The sequence below is a fragment of the Brachionichthys hirsutus genome, unplaced genomic scaffold (genome assembly GCF_040956055.1).
Source record: "Brachionichthys hirsutus isolate HB-005 unplaced genomic scaffold, CSIRO-AGI_Bhir_v1 contig_224, whole genome shotgun sequence".
Classification (NCBI taxonomy): domain Eukaryota; kingdom Metazoa; phylum Chordata; class Actinopteri; order Lophiiformes; family Brachionichthyidae; genus Brachionichthys; species Brachionichthys hirsutus.
The window spans coordinates 8,482-27,200 of NW_027180534.1; the positions used below are offsets into that span (position 1 = coordinate 8,482).

At 40.5% G+C, this 18,719-nt stretch overlaps 2 protein-coding genes across 2 annotated transcripts in view; one reads left to right on the forward strand and one right to left on the reverse strand.

Annotated features, from left to right (window-relative positions):
* The first annotated feature begins 1,149 nt into the window (after nt 1–1,149).
* On the forward strand, nt 1,150–10,577 carry LOC137915860 (beta-1,3-N-acetylglucosaminyltransferase manic fringe-like). Its single transcript, XM_068758978.1, has 8 exons — nt 1,150–1,473; nt 5,790–5,835; nt 6,037–6,139; nt 6,940–7,093; nt 7,496–7,581; nt 8,876–9,041; nt 9,133–9,218; nt 9,942–10,577. Exons 1-8 carry the CDS (start codon nt 1,150–1,152, stop codon nt 9,991–9,993), a joined length of 1,017 nt encoding a protein of 338 aa, XP_068615079.1. The 3' UTR covers nt 9,994–10,577.
* A 3,370-nt stretch (nt 10,578–13,947) lies between these two features.
* The window catches only part of LOC137915861 (RNA-binding protein 20-like), a 28,097-nt gene continuing 23,325 nt past the window's right edge, over nt 13,948–18,719 (reverse strand). Inside the window, exons 10-14 of the mRNA XM_068758979.1 lie at nt 18,611–18,697; nt 17,966–18,533; nt 17,118–17,183; nt 15,885–16,006; nt 13,948–14,662 (exon numbers count right to left, since the gene is read on the reverse strand). Of these exons, the coding sequence (XP_068615080.1) occupies nt 14,594–14,662; nt 15,885–16,006; nt 17,118–17,183; nt 17,966–18,533; nt 18,611–18,697 (912 nt within the window). The 3' untranslated portion in view covers nt 13,948–14,593. The remainder of the gene's footprint in view (nt 14,663–15,884; nt 16,007–17,117; nt 17,184–17,965; nt 18,534–18,610; nt 18,698–18,719) is intronic.

The window sequence follows — 18,719 nt, forward strand, 5'->3', positions numbered from 1 at the left end:
TGGGATTCCATTTCTGCAACAATTCAGAAGCGTATTTAAAGGTCCCATATTGACCTCTTTTTTACACAAGTTCATGCAGTTCCCAGACACTTATCTGTGACAGTGTTTGGTCAAAACAGTAAAAGGATGATGCAGGACAGCGTCCCTCTTTTCTGTCTCAAAGAGAACTGGCAACTATATGATCTGGCACTATAGAAATAAAAATGAGTTGACTTGAATTGAGCCACCAGTATACAGCAGTGGTTCAGGCTAAAACTCAAGGTTCTTCACCACAGATGTTCATAGTGGGAGGAACCGAGCATCGGGAGATGAAAGGGTCTGAGGTAGAAACGTTACTAAGCCAACCTATTAAGTGACGTCTAGTCTCCAGCATAGACAGAGTCAAACAGTTCAATTACAGATGATGCAAATATGATTGATTCATATTTTGGAGCAAGACAACATGGACACAATTGTTGTAGATTTACAAAAACATCAAGTATTGAGTTATATTGTTTGTTTGTTTTTGTTGTTTGCACTACTGTGACTCCTGCCTGGTCAGATTGGGCTTCCTGCCTGAGCAATACCAACAGATGTGTCCAAATGTCTCATATACCAATATGGTAATAGGAGCAGGTCGCTTTAGGAATTAAGAAACATTAATATGTGTTCATTCATAAACCTGTCAAAAAATAAAGAATTCCCTGCTACAGAAACAAGCAGTCTAAAAAGCAAAAAGTAAACCATATACTCCAACAGTACATTGTGCCAAATATCTAAAAAGAAAATGTCACGACTGTGATTTATTCTGAAAGGTAAGGAAGGAAGTTCGTGTGATTCCGTGTAGCCTGACGCTGGACGACAATTAAACCGAGTGACGGAAACTTTTACTTGGAAACGATTATTTGTATTTATTTATTTTTTTGTCATATTGCCAAATGGAGAAAACAGGTGTAACTATAAAACGCGACCGTAATTATTCTGGGATTATTACATTATTTAGATGAAAAGCAAGTTATTATTGAAATTACGAGTTGAAAATCAAGGAACGTGAGACAGAAGGAAGTCCCAGCGACGATGGATGGACAAGAGAACACATTAACGCGCGTCTTTGGTGTGATGGGACCAATGCGTTAGTGTGTGATGGAACACGGGGCCACTTCTGCTACCATGTATAAGACATTCATATTCCGGAGGTTGCCTGTGTTGCTTTTCACCTTCTTCATCGTTCTCTACGTGGACTTCCAACTGCGCGCCGGGAGGCTCCGCAAACGCAGCATTACGCACCGTCCGTCACAGATCCAGCTGTTTCTGTCCAAGTCCAGAGGCGCACCAAGCCCCGCCAAGGTCCGCCCGACCTCGGAAAGTGCGCAGGGCACCCAGGCCAAACTGGCGCTGGAAGACATCTTCATAGCGGTAAAGACCACCGGCAGGTTCCACGGGACGCGACTTCAGCTCCTTTTGGACACGTGGATCTCCAGAACCAAGGCGCACGTGAGTCTTTTGGCCACTCCCCCCTCCCCAACCCAAAATAACCATTATACTGTCATTTAAAACAGGGTACAGCTCGAGATGTAGAAGATGTAGAGGGAATTTATTACTTCAGTTATGCAGTATTTAAAATACACCGATTATGGCGTCTGCCACGCCGTCTCAAACACACAACCCTTGAGGTCGTTTTACAGTCATTTGTGTCACTTATTTATTTCATCAAAAAGCAGACATGGGAGAAGACCAGTTGTGATTGAGCAGTCACTTCCTGTTTTGAGGTGGGCGATTGATTTGGCACATTAAAGTTAAGTTTCCGTGCGATTTTCAGCCGATGTCGTTTAAAAACATACAGATGGAAGCGGTTTGAGTTCCAACATTCTCAGAGAAACATCGCAAACGGACGGCAATTGCTTTTTGGAGCCTTATTTAATTTTGGACTCATAAAAGCACAACTTTGACTGATTTGCTTCTTAATTCGGAAGAACTCCATAAAATACTGTATGTTGGCGCCTGGCCGTGAAGGAGAAGGAATTTAAATCCTGTTTCAGTCTTTAAAAGTCTTCACCCTTGAAGGGTTTAGCCTGGCTTTAGGTGAAGCTGCAACAGGTGGGAAAGTGAGAGGGATGATGGAGAGACAACAGCCACGAATGGGAAAGGATGCTGAGAAGGGATCTGCCTGTCAAGAGGAGAAAAGGAAAGACCGGTGGGGAGGTTTATGGATGCAGAGGGAGGGCATGCAGGTGATGAGGAGGCTGGAGCTCTGCTATGGCAACCCCGAACACACACACACACACACACACACACGTTTTTGTGACAATGGTTTTCTTGTTGATTAGTTTAGTTAAATAATTAATAACAAGTAATGGCTTAAGGCATTTGATCTGCTGATTCCAGATTCCCGTGTAAAAAGGTTTCGTGTTTGGACCGCTGATATGAGGCGGTACCAGTCACTTCCGGCCATTTGGGTATCTGGTTTAAGTAACATTTTGCTGTCTGACAGGTGCTCTCTCTGTCTCTGTCTCTCTCTTTCTCTCTCTCCCATGCGAAGACAAACACACACACGACCAGCTACCATTTATTTTTGTCGTCTCCGTGAGGATTTGGCGGCTCCAGATTAAAGTCATTTGTCGAAACACACAACCCTCTTTGCGTTTCACTTCTCAAATGTGTGCAGGCTTGGTTTGCTCAACTGGGATGGCAAAGTTGATCTTCAGAAGCAGACTACATGTAGAGATTTGGCAGCTCATTCAGCGAGGATCAGTGGAAACGTTCACAATTATCTGAATGATGACTTTTTCTATTTGGTAAGCCTTTTTTCTAAGGACTCTTGTGGATTATGCAGATGTAACTTCTCTTTTAAAGAAGTGAAACAGACGAGCAATGATGTTGAGGAGTTTCTCATTTTCAGTCTCACAGTTGAGAAAGACTCAGACTTAGGGACACACACACACACACACACACACACAGGAAGCTGTGTAGGCAGGTTGTCTAGGTTGAGGGGAAGCAGCCACTGTGAAATGACTCTGTTAACAATACTAAAAAAAGAAGCTGGTTCTAAAACAGGAAGCAGAAAGGCGGCCTGCAGAACAGAATGAACGTCATGTTACTTCCGCCTATACATGCACACACACACACATACACCCTAAAACACTCACACACATCACAGAACTGTATTTATTTTGAGCTTGAGAATTCATTTCAAGCAGGATCACCGCCAACAGCAACTTGTCTGAAGTTTGAAGTTGATTGAGCATGGGACATTTAATTGTATTTTCGTTGGGCTATGACAAAGAGGGGCGCCACTATTCCCCTGGTCGTAGGCTCAGCCCCGTAGCAGGGACGTCCCCAGCATATCAGGGAATGCAGTATGCCTTGTTTTACACATGAAATGCAGCCTTATGGGTAGCACGGGTAGTGTGGTAAGGAGGAGCTAACGTAGCATTGTCAGTTTCTACCTTGTACCGGTCACAAGCCCAATAATGCATCATACCATGGGAATGGTATCTGGTGTAAATATTTGCCAAATGAATGGACTGCACTTATATAGTGCTTTTTCCATCCTTGCGGTGCGAATGGGTGAATTCACCCATTCACACACACATTCACACTCCAGTGGGTGCAATTTGGGGTTCAGTGTCTTGCCCAAGGACACTTCAACATGCGGACAGTCGGAGCTGGGATTTGACCCACTCTGTCAACTGAGCCACAGCCGCTCCCAAATTACACATGCAAATCAATGTAAATGAGAAAGTCATACCGAACCAGTCGAGGGCCGGGTTAACAACGACCGCCAGCAGCGCTGATAACCCAGAGGATGATGATGATGATGAATATATTTATTAGATAGAATGTTAGAGTACAAGTACAGTCACACAGTAGCATGTATTACAGTACAAATAACGTCAAACATCCTGTCTAAGAGGAGCATTTCAAAAAAGCCCTTGCGGGCTTGTTTCCGTTGAAAGTCCTTCGTACATAAATCATCCACAATTAACAATACAAATAAAAATAAAACCAATATTAAATTACACAATTGATGCAACGTAACATTAGAAAAACAAAAATAAAATGATTTTACACCGCCAGTGCAAACTAACAATTAATCTAAAATAAATTACACCACTGATGCAAAATGACAATAAATAACTTACATAAATTACAATAAATTACTAAAGCAATTAATACGTGCAACGTAGGTGATGCTGCTGGTTGAAGAACAGGAGAAAAATGGGTGGCAGTGCAGGCGATGTATGACATTTGTACGACAGCAGTGAAGTATGCAGTAGGAGTAACAGAGGTGCACACCAAGGATCAGCTCTGAGCCCCTTTTTGTTTGCCATGGTGATGGATAGACTAACAGATGAGGTGAGACAGGAAGCTCCTTGGAATGTGATGGTTGCAGATGACATTGTGATCTGCAGTGAGAGCAGGGAGCAGGTAGAGGAGAATCTAGAGAAGTGGAGGTCTGCTCTAGAAAACAGAGGAATGAAGGTAAGCAGGAGTAAAACAGAGTTTATGTGTGAAAATGAGAAGATCCCAGGGGGAACAGTGAGGTTACAAGGAATAGACGTAAAAATGTATGTTTGTATGTCTTTTGTGGCGTGAAATTGTTTGTTTGAAATTGAGGTGACAGTTCACTTACTGAGCACTGCCGAGGTGCCCTTAAGCAAGGAATCAAACCCGATAAGTTGCTTCCTGGGTGCTGCTGTATGTCTTGCCCTTTCTCTGCCCTGATTGCATGTTTACAGGCCCTTTGTGTGTGTGTATGCATATCAAGTGAAAAAAGGACGAATAAAGGAAAAGGCTACATTTTCATAATATTTTCCGAATTGATTTGTAGCATATATATCTGAAATTAAATCATTTGAAACAAATACATTTAATGCATATAAACTGCTTTACCACTGTTCACCGCCAGAGGCCAGTCTTGTTCCACCTAGCTAAAATGTGTTTTGTCTTGACCATCATTACCTTAATTCCTGTGCATATCATGATGACTATCATATTGAATTTTATTTTCTTCCTATTTCTCCAGACTGAAATATTTTATTTCCTTCAGCTTTTAATTCCATCTTTTGTGTTTGACTGTAAAGTCATTCCCTTTGTTAAATTTATCAATGTCTGGACCCAAATTACAGAAATAAAAGACAGAACCAAAGGAAGGGGGCTCAACAGGATTTTATAGAATAAGGTGAAATAGTGTGCAGTTGAAGGTCTCTTCTTCTGGGAGGGGTCAACAACAAGCAGGCAGGCTGATTGTTGCAGACAAGGGGCAAATAAATGACACAGGCAGGCAGTGTGGTATGAAGCTGATCAAAAGCCATCAAAAGCACCAACAGTAGTGGTGCTTTTGATGCTTTAGTGTAAGTGTAAGTGGGTGTAATCAGAATATGGAATGTGACAGACGAGATGGAAATGGACATTTCAACAAACGAGCAAGAGCCATTATGAGTTTACTGGAAAAGGATGGACTTAAGCTCAATCATTGCATTCATTTTACTTTAAAGCAGCATATGAAATCACACTTTGTCAAGCTCGCTCCCGTAAAATCACCCTATAGCTAAGGGATTGATCATGCACAAACACACACACACACACATGCTCTCCCCTTCATCTGTGTGCAATGATAAAAAAAAAATGTTTTGTATATACAGTAATTTTGTATTTAAATACAGAAAATTAATGAGAATCTTTTTTTTTCTCATTCAAAATTCTAATCAAACAATTTCATTTCAACAAAACTGATCCTGTGTGTTTGTCTTGCAGTGTTTAAGATCATTTGTTTAATCCCTTTAATTGTCTATTATTTTATTTTACAGACATTCATTTTCACGGATGTGGAGGATGTGGAGTTACGTTCAGAAGGTAAGCAGCAACCGTGAGCAACTTTGAAGTACAGTCATTGTAAAACACACACAATCTAATCATAACATGTTTTTGGTTATTTAGCCGGAAAATTGATGAACAAAATCAGCCACATAATAATGAATACTTATAAAAACATGGATACTGAAAAACGGGGAAATGCAGCTGTATGACTCAAACATACCCTCTCGCTCTGCCCAGGCCATAACGTGGTGGTAACAAGCTGCCAGTCAGATCACAGCCAGCAGGCGTTGTCGTGCAAGATGTCTGCCGAGTACGACGGCTTCATGGCCTCAGAAAAGAGGTAAGACAGATTAAGGTGCCGACGCTGCACTTTAAACTCTAATGATCACCACTGGCATGATGGACGGTTACCGCAGGAGGTAATGAGGTGTGAAATAAAAGCAAATCATCTTCTAGGATTACATCAAATAAACACAGTTTCAGATTAGGAATACCGCCTGAACGGCATTGATTATTGTCGTCACTAGCTTTTGTGATGAATAACAATTCATTCATTTTCTGTAAGTATCCATCGCAGTATCGAGGCTTCTCTGGTCACATGGCCTCTGGGGAAATCTGCAACGAAGCAGCAACAAAATGAAACATCATGCTATTTGATTTGGCTGAGAGGAAGCATGTAAAGAGCTAAAAACACAATAGTGGATACCTTTTTTTTATATAAAGTTAAATTAAATGCCTTTTTTGTTACACACACAGATATCCTTAGTCGGAATATGGTCTTTTTTTGTGACCACAAAATACGGTCAAGAGTGTGACCCTTGGAGTGTGTTTAAAATTTACAAGAGGTGCCACATAAATTCAGTTGTTTTTGAGAAATGACAGCGCAAGTGTGGATGTGAATAAGATGTTGTGAGACTTGCATAAACCCACCACATTCATGCACGACAACAACAAAGACTGTTTGTACATTAGTAACACAAAATGTCAATGCTGATGTGATGTATTAACGCTTGGTATCCAGGTAATCTTTTAGTCTTTGAGAGCAATTTAATATTTCTGCACATGAAAGACACCAAGAAGGAATGAAGTGTTCAAATCTGCCTTTATCTGTGCTCCGTTCTTCTCTCTGCGGGCCCTCAGGTGGTTTTGTCATGTGGACGATGACAACTACTTGAACCCGGATGCTCTCCTCCTCTTGCTCGCTGCCTTCTCCGAAGCCAGTGACATCTATGTGGGCAAAGCGAGTCTGGACAGGCCAATCACTGCTCACGAACTGCTGGACGGCAACGCAACGGTATCATGCCACATTCTTTTTCATATGCCATGCTTTCTCTTCTCAGATTTATGGTTGGGTCTAAGTACTGAGTTCAGAAAAATGATGAGCTCGGCAACACTGGAATATGCAGAAAGAGAAATGTGGGTTTTAAAACATTGAAAAATGTGAAATCCTGCCCCGCCTTCTCTGCGGCAAAATGCAAAGCCACTCCTTTGGAAAAAATAAATAAAGATCCAGCAGAGCGATATGATTCAATATTAAACATTATTTAATTTTGCCTGCAAACTTCACATAATTGCACAGACTAGCAGATATGCACTCCATTAGCATACCAATGGAGTGATGCAGCCAACTAGACAGGTATGCTGATTGGATGAATTATATGTGTGACCTCTCCCTTGTGTTTCTGTTTGGCCTTAGAGGGAAGTCCAGTTCTGGTTTGCTACAGGAGGAGCAGGATTCTGTCTGAGTCGACAGCTGGCAGAAAAGATGGCTCCCTGGGCAAGGTATTTATGAACTGCTGCACGTGTAATGCGTCACTACTTTATCTCTATAGAGTCCAAATGTTCAGATCCAGTCTAAGTAAGAGACTTATTTTGCTTTCATCTTTTTGCAGACGCATGTTCACTCAAATTAGGATTTAGTGTTTTCATGATTCTGTCCTATTAGACCTTTAAATGCAGAATATTTTTGCTTGCTGTCCCTGCAAATTTACTATCACTTTCTGACATTAAACATCAATCCTGAAGTGCAAAATGCAAAACAAATTGTCAATAACTTAAGTGTGCCGAAATGTCACATAATGCATTTTGTGATTTTGATCGCCTCTTGCAAGTTTGATGCTTTGTATCAAACTCTGATGATAGTTTTCTGAAACATTTCTTAAGGCAGTCATTTTTCTTTCTGACTTAACCAGCAGCAAAACTTCAACCAAAGCATAAGATGAAAAAATGATGACTCACTTCCTGTTTTACATGCAAACTCAACACAGAAAGATATCAATCCTGGAACATTCTTGCTGCGAGGCAACAGAATTATCCGCTATGCCACCTATATACTCTGTTTCAACTAGGGATGTTCCCGTCAGGTTTTTGTGCCCCCCGAGTCCGAGTCATTTGATTTTGAACCAATACCGAGTCCCGATCTGATACTTCTATAATACATTTTTAAAAAAATAAAGAAGAGTGAAGAAACGAATCCAGGATGTCCCTTATTTTGTATTTTATCATCATATTTCAACATTTAACTCTTAGACAGAGCACTTCTGTGGCGTTGCTTGAACATTCAATAAATAAAATACTTTTTTCACTTTGGACTAGGTTCTTTCTCTCTCTGAAACTTCTTTTGAATGAACATAACAAACCAGCAAGAACTAAAACAGTTCCATAAAAGTTGGTTCAAATTCAAATTAATTCTAAAAAGGCTCAAATCATCACAATAAGAGCACTGGGTGGTGGCGCAGTTTATTGATTTATTGATTTTTACTTTTTTTGTTCAGCTTGTAGCAAGTCCTCATTGTTATATATATAATATGTCCTTAGACTGCGTGAGACGAGAATGAGGATTTTGGAGACAAAATAAACAAGCAAAATAGCAATTAAGCAGCAAAAACAAGTGCAGAAATATTTTGTTAGGAGTCAGTAGATAGACGTCTCACTGGTGAAGTGTCTGCCTTTCGATTTAGTTTGCTTAACTCCATCTGTCAAAATATAGAATAAAGTGTGTCTTCAGTCACCTGTAATTTATGCAAGTAAATCTGCATCTCATTAACATGTGCGTGGGTTCCTGTATGAATCTCAGTGGCTCTCGGTTCGAGCAGACGTCTGCAAGGATCCGCCTCCCCGATGACTGCACAGTGGGCTTCATTGTGGAGAGGAAGCTGGGCCTCTCCATGGTCCACTGTCCTTTATTCCACTCCCACCTGGAAAACCTGCTGCTCATCAGCCAGAGAAGCATGCCACACCAAGTAGCGGCCAACACACGAACAAACACACACACACACACGCTGAAATGTATGGCATTGTATCTTGCAGTGTGTGTGTGTTTTCTCTCTGCAGGTGACTCTCAGCTATGGGATGTTTGAGAACAAGATGAACAGCATAGAGGTGAAAGGGAGCTTCTCTCAGGAGGAAGATCCGTCTAGGTTCGAACTTTTTATCACCACTCACGTTTTTATTCTGTTAGGAAATGAATCTTTTTGTCAGCCCATAAAAAAAATCAATGCACAAAGGAACCTTAGGAAATGAAAACCCATCGATAAATTACTTGTAAGAAAATGTTTTATTATTCTCTTGGTCTTGGATGCTGTAAGTCTGTGGGTCCAATAATCAATAGACAAAGTACTTTATTGATTTCTAATGGAAGCGCCACAATGGGCAATTTCTTTCAGTGAGTCCCAATAATTATTTGGTCAAAAAATGCCTCATGAAAATTAACTGAACTGAAAAACAATAAGGTTCTAAAATTGAACACGCATTTAAGGTTGTTACCTTAAATTAAGAAGGTTGATTTGCTGATTTTGCCTCATTGTGTCGTACGCAGTCCGAAGGATCTTTTAATACTTGAGGCAAAATCACTCGTGCATTTCATCGAGGCAATCCTAATATCAATTTTCTAAACGTTTGTTCATCACCATTAATTTTTTTCACTGCTGCTGTAGTTAAAAAAAAAACGTGCCGGTAAAGTTCGCCATCATTGTCTGCTCTACAAACTGGAAAGGTTTCGTCCGAAGGTATAAGCGAATACCTTTGTTTTATATGGTGAATGAAGTGTGAAGAATACAATATGCTACACATCACGACCAGACAAGGCTTTACTGTATTAAAAACGTCTCAGAGTCCGTATTCATCGTGTCTGTTTTCTGCAGGTTTAGGACTGTTCACTGCATCCTGTATCCGCTCACCAGCTGGTGTCCTTGAGCTCCTCATTAAAAAGCACACTAGTGGGAGAGACACTGTATTCCCACTAGATGCTGTTCCCCGGAATATCTGAGTGCAGAGGAAACTTGTGTTTCCCTTTGAAGTGGCGAATCCGAAAGAAGGAATGAAGCCTAGGTCAGAATGGAACTCCGTTGCTACAACGGATCAGATTGGACGTCTTTAATGTCCTGACTTTGAACGGTGAAAGGTTCATTCCTGCTGCATGGATGACATGAGGACTTTATGCATCGTTAAAAAAAGGCTTGTTTGGAGGATTTTATCTGTGGGACTGCAGCTGGTCACATTTGCTGTAAATGAATATGAAATTCTACATGTTGTATTGTAACATTTTAATGCTGACGATAACGTAAGACAGTCGTTGACCTATGCGACTATTCGACTTCACGACCGCACTGTGTTTTATTTTGTCTGTTTACAAGGTGTTGGCACAGTCATGTAAGGGGGGGGCTCTATCCTACCACCAACTTTCATCTGGATCTGATCCGGAATGGAATCAGTAAATAATATTTCAATACAGATCAATTTTAATTCACTTTTACTTTTCATGGTTGGTGTATAAAGACACCAAGAACAATTTAGAACCTTTTGGTGATGACCCAGATCACCATGTGGACGATGTAAATCCAATTAGGAGGGGAATGAGCTGCTTGGCGAAGGTCTGGCTCGCCGAGTGCTTTTCTAGTTCCCCTTGTTTTCCCTCCATCTGTCTCTGTGTTTGATCAGTTGCAAATCCGTTGAGCATCTTGGCATCTTTATTGAGGTTAATTTTGGAACAAAAAAAATAACTTGACTGCAAAATGAATATTTTCATAGACTGGTCTTCACAGAATATACTGAATGAAGTATGAAAACACTGTTAAAAGTCTGTGAGCTCAGCTGCTGTTGTCTATCGGTTGTCTTTGTCAGGCAGTGCAGGGACTGTGAGCGAGTGTGACACCGTGACTACAGCTGACTGACTTCCGGTAGATGTTTTCTTTAAAATGAGTAATTGGGATAGGCCCCGTGAGCTTTGTTCTCTTTAGCTGTGCCGCCCACAGATAGCCCTTAGTCATAGTGGAAAGGAAAAGATGAAAAGTAGTGAGAACCACTGTTGAATTGTAGAAAGAAATAGTCGCCAAATATGAAAATGACATTCGTGTCTCAGATCTTTCTGTGCAGTACTGTGCTTTGGGCTTGTCCCCTGAGGGGTCGCCACAGCAAATCAATGTTCTCCACTTCACCCTGTCCTTTGCATCATCCTTCCCAACACCAGCCACTCTCATGTCCTCCCTCACTACGTCCATGTATCCGTCTCCTGGCAGTTCCATCCTCAGCATCCTTCTACCGATATAGTCCCTGTCTCTCCTCTGGACATGTCCAAACCATCGAAGTCTGTCCTCTCTGACCTTACCTTCATTGTCCCTCTTATTGCCTCATCTCTAATCCTATCCAACACGAAGATGAGCAAAAGAGAAAGAGCAGAAGACACCCCAGAAGGACAGTCACCCAGTCATTTTATGAAATGTCAAATTCCATAAACATCAGTTCAGAAAACCGCCTGTAGATGTCAGTAGAGCGCTGTGCCTGAGGGGTAAAGCGAAGAAGAGGATCACGTGATCAATACGGAAATGCTGTCTTGACAACCGCTGTAATCTCTTTCTGGTGTTCAAGGTAGGCTTATCCACGATATTTTTAATATTCCCACACGAAACGGAAATGTTTTTGAATTTGTTTGTCACCGACAACAATTACTTATTTGACAGGTAAAGTTACCTGGCCAATAAAAATAGTTTTGTTACTGTAGCAAGGCCTGCAAGTTAGCTGAATCTAAACACAGTTAGCCTTAACATTTAGCATAGTTATGAACTATGCAGGGTTCGAGATTTAGTCCGAATTTTTAAATTAAGGATACAGGACGAGACAGTACTGATAAAAATATATATATTTTCCTTTCGGGTGATTCAGTGTTATCAGTTTAACTACTGTTATTACCGATGCTAGAGTTTCTGACATATTTATGTGTGCTGCTGAATCTACACCAACAACGTGAATGCTGACATTCAGACCTAGCCAGTAGCCCAACCAATGGATGCTTTCAGTCTCGGAATATAGACCAGAATTCATCAGCAATAGAGAAATAATAGCACCGGCAGCTAACTTGTTATTCCTATTACTCGCATGCCATATCTTTGTCTTTAACCATAATAACCTAAAACTAATTAATTCACCTTTCAGCAAACATCCAGAAGTCACCATGCCAGAGGTCAAGCCAATATTCAGAGAAGTACTTCCCAAACAAGGTTTGTACCACATTAGTTATGTCATTTTCAAGCAGCTTGCATGGTCCAGTCAGTGGTCGTTCACCCTCGTTCAGTCTTTTTCACAACTTGACACCACATTTGTTGCTGAAGAAATAGCTGCATAAAGGGTTGGACAACGCATGCTGCCAATCGTACGGGTTGAGTGATTGTTTTATTTTGTCCTCCTCCACAGGGCAACTTGCTATGGAAGATGTCCCTACCATGATTCTGTGTAAGCCGAAGCTGCTCCCGCTCAAATCCGTCACGCTGGAGAAGTTGGAGAAGATGCAGACGGATGCTCAGGAGGCTGTCAAGCAGCAGGAGTTGGCAGTAAAACAGCAGCTCCAGTAGATTGCTAACGGATTTGCAGGAGAAATAGCTGCTGGCTTACGGGAAAATGTATTGCAGAACTTTAGGGACTGAAGTCTCACCTTGGCACACGAAATGAGGAATAACTGAGGACCAGTTGTATATTTGGATTAAGCTAAATTTTCATTTCGGCTGAATATTGGATCTATTATGTCCCCCCCCCCCCCCTCTGAGAGAGTTCTGTACGGCGCCAGGTCCTATCTGTCTACCAAAACAATCCAAGGACATGTCTCTCTGACTTTCCACACACATGAACTCTCACACACATACACATCTTCCTACTGCCCCCCCCCCCCCCCTCCTCCCCGAAGGACAATTCTCCGGACTTGCCTGGTTCCGACTTTTCATTGAAAAAATTCCTGCGCATTACCAGTGCATTGTGTCCTTCCTTTCTCCTGCGTGTGTTGTCCTGTGTACCTGATGCTTTCTGCACCTTCTCGAAGGAGAGTTTATTTATTTGCTGCAGCCGAAGCTCACTCATCGAATCTTGTTTCAGTGTTGCACTGTACTTGTACTGTGTTGACAATGACAATAAAGCTTTCCATTCCAAAATGTATTGCAGAACTGTAGTATCAATTGCATGTACTGACGAAGTTCTTCCTAACTAATAAGATCTATTATTTGGAATTAAGGCAAACAACAAAATGACAGTTAAATGCTTTGATGTAGCACAGTTGCAAGACGGAAATAAATGTTATACTGTGTGAAGTCTTCGGTATTAAATGTTATTGTTGTGAGTTAGTGATTTACTGAACAATGAGTAAATCAAATCAAAGAATGCTAAATGTATCAGTATTAACATACGAGAATGTTCAATATTTATATAATACAGTGTTCAGTATTCATTATCAATTATATTGTACATTTATATTCAATTAAAACAATGAGTGTCCTCGGTGTAGGTCATGCAGGGGACCTTAACGTCACATTGGACACTCGTGTTTTGTAGCTAGAAGACCACATCCGGTCTCAGAGAACGATAAACAAACCCAGTTGCTTTTCATTTACGCTTTTCAAGTGATTTTATCTAATAAAATAAAATAAAATTGATTTTCAAGATCACTTTTTGTCAATGAAAATGAAAATGCCCTATTTTTTACTTTTGGTTGTTGTTTTTATATCATTTTCTAAAATTAAAATAACAAATGAAATATAAATCGACACGGTCAGATAGTCCTGATGCCTGTGTTACCGATATTCCACACAGCATATACAGAAAAATTAAAGACACTCGTCACACATTTAAAAACAAAATATAATTGTTGAAACCACTTTAAAATGTTTATTCAAGTTTTTCCATCAAAATTCATATCAAACATTCATGAAAGAAAATGCTGATGTCACAGGATAATTATTCACAGTGGATATTACCATATTATCACACATTATGATAATCCTTCTCAAAAAACTGTAACATTTAATATTGGATGTTACTCCAATGCACATGGTCCAGTTTAAAATTGTTAATTATTAATGTATATTAATTAGGATTTTGATGGCAGAAATCTTCTTGTGAATTATATGAACATTAAACTCCAAGAAAATCTGTTTTGTTTTTATGTAGCAACATTATCAGTAAAAATTATGTACATTTTACCTGGCAGACATGTACTGTGCACAAATAAAAGCCCCAAATATAAATAAAAATGTAAGTATTGTGTACTGAGATATACACTGAAATCTCTTCAACAAATACAATAAACCTGAGAATCTGCCTCAGTTATTGAACTGAGTAAAAAAAAAAAAAAAAAAGTTACATACTTCAAGTCATTTTACACCTATTTATGTATTTTTGTTGTTTGGACAAGTATATACTCATCAAATAGAGACTAGCAGAAGCCCTGACTGTTCAATTACTATCCAAATTCAGATTCCGTTGCATAAACCACATCTAATATCAAAGCCATTTCAGTCCACATACTTATCAGATGTCACTGTAAGACTAAGGGTTCAGCAAGTGTGTCTGACAGACTCTCCTCTTCCAGTTGGGACAAGTATTTCTGTGGATGAGAGGAAGAATAGCAAATTGAAAAAATGAATCACTAATATTAGTAAATAGGACAAGACATCACAATAAGTAACTTACTTGCTGTAAGAGGATGTTATGTATAATAATATAATGTGTCATAAATATTATTTTACTTTGCAGTTTTTTTCTACTAACACAGCATGCATTTTCTCTGACATATAAAGATTAAGACCTTTACCATAACGATTATTGTGACTATTTTGGGAGGGGGAAAAAGGACAAGAAACCAGCATAATGTTAAATGACCATATTTCAGTCAAACACAAGTGAAAGGTGTGAACGATCCTGAATTCTAATACGAACAAATAAAGGCATTTGATTATTTTTTTCAAATGCGAGTGTCTTGCAGTTATTTACAAAGTAGCGTGTTGAATTTTAAAGTATGATGAGTAAGTTAAAGTAAAGTAAAGCATAGTCCAAATATTTCATACTGTAACAAGCTGAAATGAACCAGAGGGGAAAAAAATGAAATCTCTCATTAATAAAAAAAAAGAAATTCACACTAATCTGCAAACGCTAAACACCAGCACACACACACCAAACACGCACGATCACACCGATTGCATGAAACCCTAAATGTATTACATTTCCAATTATCAGCTATTCGGTGCCGAGACATCTCGCATTACTTTCGTCTCCGGCAGCACAGCTGAGGCAGAGGAGCAGCGATGGATTACATTCCAAGTGGGAAAACCTGTTTTAAACAGTTGTGCTGTCAGTCAAAGATCAGCGTGTGCGTATGTGTGGAGGGGTGTATGTGTGTGTGTGTGTGTGTGTGTAGGTGTGTGTGTGTGTGTCAAATTGCAATCTTGCATTAAGGGTTTAGACATGAAATCTAAGTAAAATATAAAGTAACTAATGACCTCATGATAACTAATGATCATAAATTTCTTTAAAGGATGTCAAATTGATCTCCAAAAAAGACAAATATTAGAGGAACTTGAAAAAGTTATGTGCATGCACTGAATGTTTAGGCATAAAGAGGTTATTTATCAATCCAGCAACAGACCACACCTGCAGTGTTCCATGCGTGGCTATAATAAAACAAAAATCATCTTACATTCTCTGGTAAAAAAAAATCTTTTATTATTATGCACATATAATTTTCATAGAAGTCGAGGAAAAAGGTAAAATGCATAAATTCTAACCCTTCTCATCACCTGAATATTGGTGTGTAGCCATGCCGTGTGTACCTGTAGGTTCCTGTAGTGAACCGTGCTGCGGCAATGAGCGGTCTTTGCAGCGTCCTCACTGGTGTAGAACAGCCCACAGAGTTTACAGTAAAAACCGGTCTGGGGCACAACAAACTCCACTCCTGTTCGACAGGGATGCCAGCAATTAGAAATACAGAAATCATCACCTGACTTGAGACAATGCTGCAATACTTTTGATTTCACACTGTGTGAAATGAAACGTCCATCCAGGAGACGGTCTCAGTCCTCTACAGCTGCTTAATCCGCCCTGCGGGTCACAGGTGTTGCTGGAGCCTATCCCAACTGACTACGGGCGAGAGGCGGGTGCACCCCGGATTGCAGGGCCACACATAGACACACAACCACTCACACACAGACTCACACCTACGGACAGTTTGGAGCGATGAATTCACCTAAACTGCATGTTTTTTTAGAGGTGAAAACGATTAAATTAAGAACTTCTGGAAGGAAAATGTGCATTTCAAAAATATCCCAAATGCTCATATACCAGAATGTTACTTTTCACTATGTTGAATTAATTATAATTATTTAATGGTGTCTGGTGTAAAGATGAATACCATTTCATAATTACTGTGCTGAGTAATGTGTGTTTAGTATATGCTAGGACAATAATCCTGGACTACATTAACTTTAACAGCAAGAATTGACTGATGTGTTTGATTTTAGTGCAGTTGCATTCCGACAGTGCCGAAATGGATGCTGGCATTCTTGTTCTCGATAATTGGAACAGTTAAAACATAATACGCAATGAATGGACACACTGTCTCAGACACACTTGTGTTTAGTGTCTATATTGTGGTCCATTTTTACGTTGCCCCTCAGCTTATGTGAGTCTCCGTACAGCTGGCCATGTGCTTCGCCGTGTCATTCTAGCCCTAATGATAATATAAATACTCATCCCTCTCGGGTGCATTTCACAATCTGCTCACAGAAGCAGCTCACAGCAAGCAATTCCACTCAATTAGGGTGCTAATGCTGTGGGTTGTCAGTGCGTTCATTTAAGATGCCCAATGATAGCGCTTAGCTTTAACTAGGACTAGACCACGTGCACAAGACTCCACGAACTTGTATCCACGACAGCAATCGTGCACAGACGGATTCATCCAGCCGTTTACGTTGCACGATTACATTTATAGGAACTCAACGAGATCCGTCTTGCTTTATCTAAAGCAAAAAGCCTTTTAAATAAAGTTATGGGCGCGTTATTCTTACCCAAAGGGATAAATTGTTCACTGACAGCTCTGTCTGGCTCACGAGATGGCAAAGGGGTCTCAAGCTCTGCAAAAGGCAAAAACAACGATTAGACAGATCATACATGAATGCATACAGGATGACTGTCATCCTGTATGCATTTATGTATGATCGGATTTTCTTTTGATATCAGAGTAGAAACGACTGCCTATTAATCAAGAACAAACGTTTCAGGATATCGCCTCTGTCTACCATTTGTTTTTGTTTTTTTCACCCGGTTTCCTGGAACATTTCTATGGTAAATTTGTAATAAAAATTTTGAAAGCTGTTGCTTGTTTTGAACTGCCTTTTCTCTATTTGACCCGAGCCTGACTTTGAATATTAAATCTCTGAGCTGCAAGCAAGTGTCTTTTCTCCTGTATCTACATTTGTCTCCTCACTTTAGTACTGAAGCCCGGTCATATATCTGATTGTGGTTGTGCAACATGAATGGGAATGTTTTCCCTTTTGAAAAGGTGCAGGCAGCACAGGCAGTGTGGGAAATTTCACAAACACAGAGGAGAGCTGACGTCAGCGATGCAGATCTTCAGTTGTTCACAATCTGCTTGTGATGAGATCAAATTATCTTGCAAATATGTGTTTTTTTGTGCTGTTGGTGGTGCAGAAGACTGAAACAAATCAACACGTGCATGTCTGCACATATTTTGCAGGACTGATGCCTTCACATATTAGCGCTAAATGCAGGATACTTATAAATATTAATGTGAGCTGAAATAACTATTATCTGAGCAAACAGTCAGAGGGAAACTCTGCGGATCGTAACGTTATTATAGCTGTGAGATGCTGCAGACACCTTTGTTGAGAAGCACCTTTTATAAGACTGTGATTTTTGTGTGGAGCCCCGGTCTTGATTGATTCCGTGATCAGTCCTGCTTCCGGGGACTCGCTGTCCTCCGCTGCAGAGGTGTGATTTTCATTCGACTCTCCAGGTGGCTCACTCTTGGTGGTTTTATTCTCTAAACATGTCTCCTCCAGTTTGGCCTTGAACTCTTCACTGGGGAAGTCACCAAGTGCATCGACTGGTAATTCAGGAGCAGCTTGACACTGAAGTTTCAGGTCTTCACAGCTGGTTGAAACGTTGTCTGGCTCCTCGGTTACAGTCTGGTCTCTAACTTCCTCACGGAACATTTCCTGATCAGACTTCTCGTTTAGTGTCTGCATCTCCGTGGACGATGTTGGTGGTGAACTGTGCTCCTCCGTTCCTTTGGCCTCTGCAGACTCTTCTGGGCAGGGCGCACACTTTTCCAGCTCAGGAAGGTCAGGCTCGATAATGGAATCGTCGTCTCCTCCCACTTCATCAACGGTGACGAGTTCTTCCATGTTCTGGGGATACCAGCACTCTTCTTCAGTGTCATCTCCACTTTCCCATTCGATCACCTGTGAAAACAGATCAGTGAATAGATCAGTGGGATTGACTAAGGGTGTGAATGTGCAATGCAGACTAGAATGCTTACAGCGTTTCTATCTTTACTAGAGTCTACTGCCGCTTTTAGTTTGTGGCTTGATTGGGGTGATGTAGACTTTTCTTTTGACTGGTGATCCTGGGGAAAGAAAGAAAAAAGA

Bases quoted from the DNA above. Each gene is read 5' to 3' on its own strand.
- LOC137915860 (XM_068758978.1), top strand. From the start codon at position 1,150: ATGTATAAGACATTCATATTCCGGAGGTTGCCTGTGTTGCTTTTCACC. The intron at 5,836-6,036 runs GTAAGCAGCAAC...CGCTCTGCCCAG, and splicing joins TGTGGAGTTACGTTCAGAAG to GCCATAACGTGGTGGTAACA. The intron at 9,042-9,132 runs GTAGCGGCCAAC...TTCTCTCTGCAG, and splicing joins AGAGAAGCATGCCACACCAA to GTGACTCTCAGCTATGGGAT.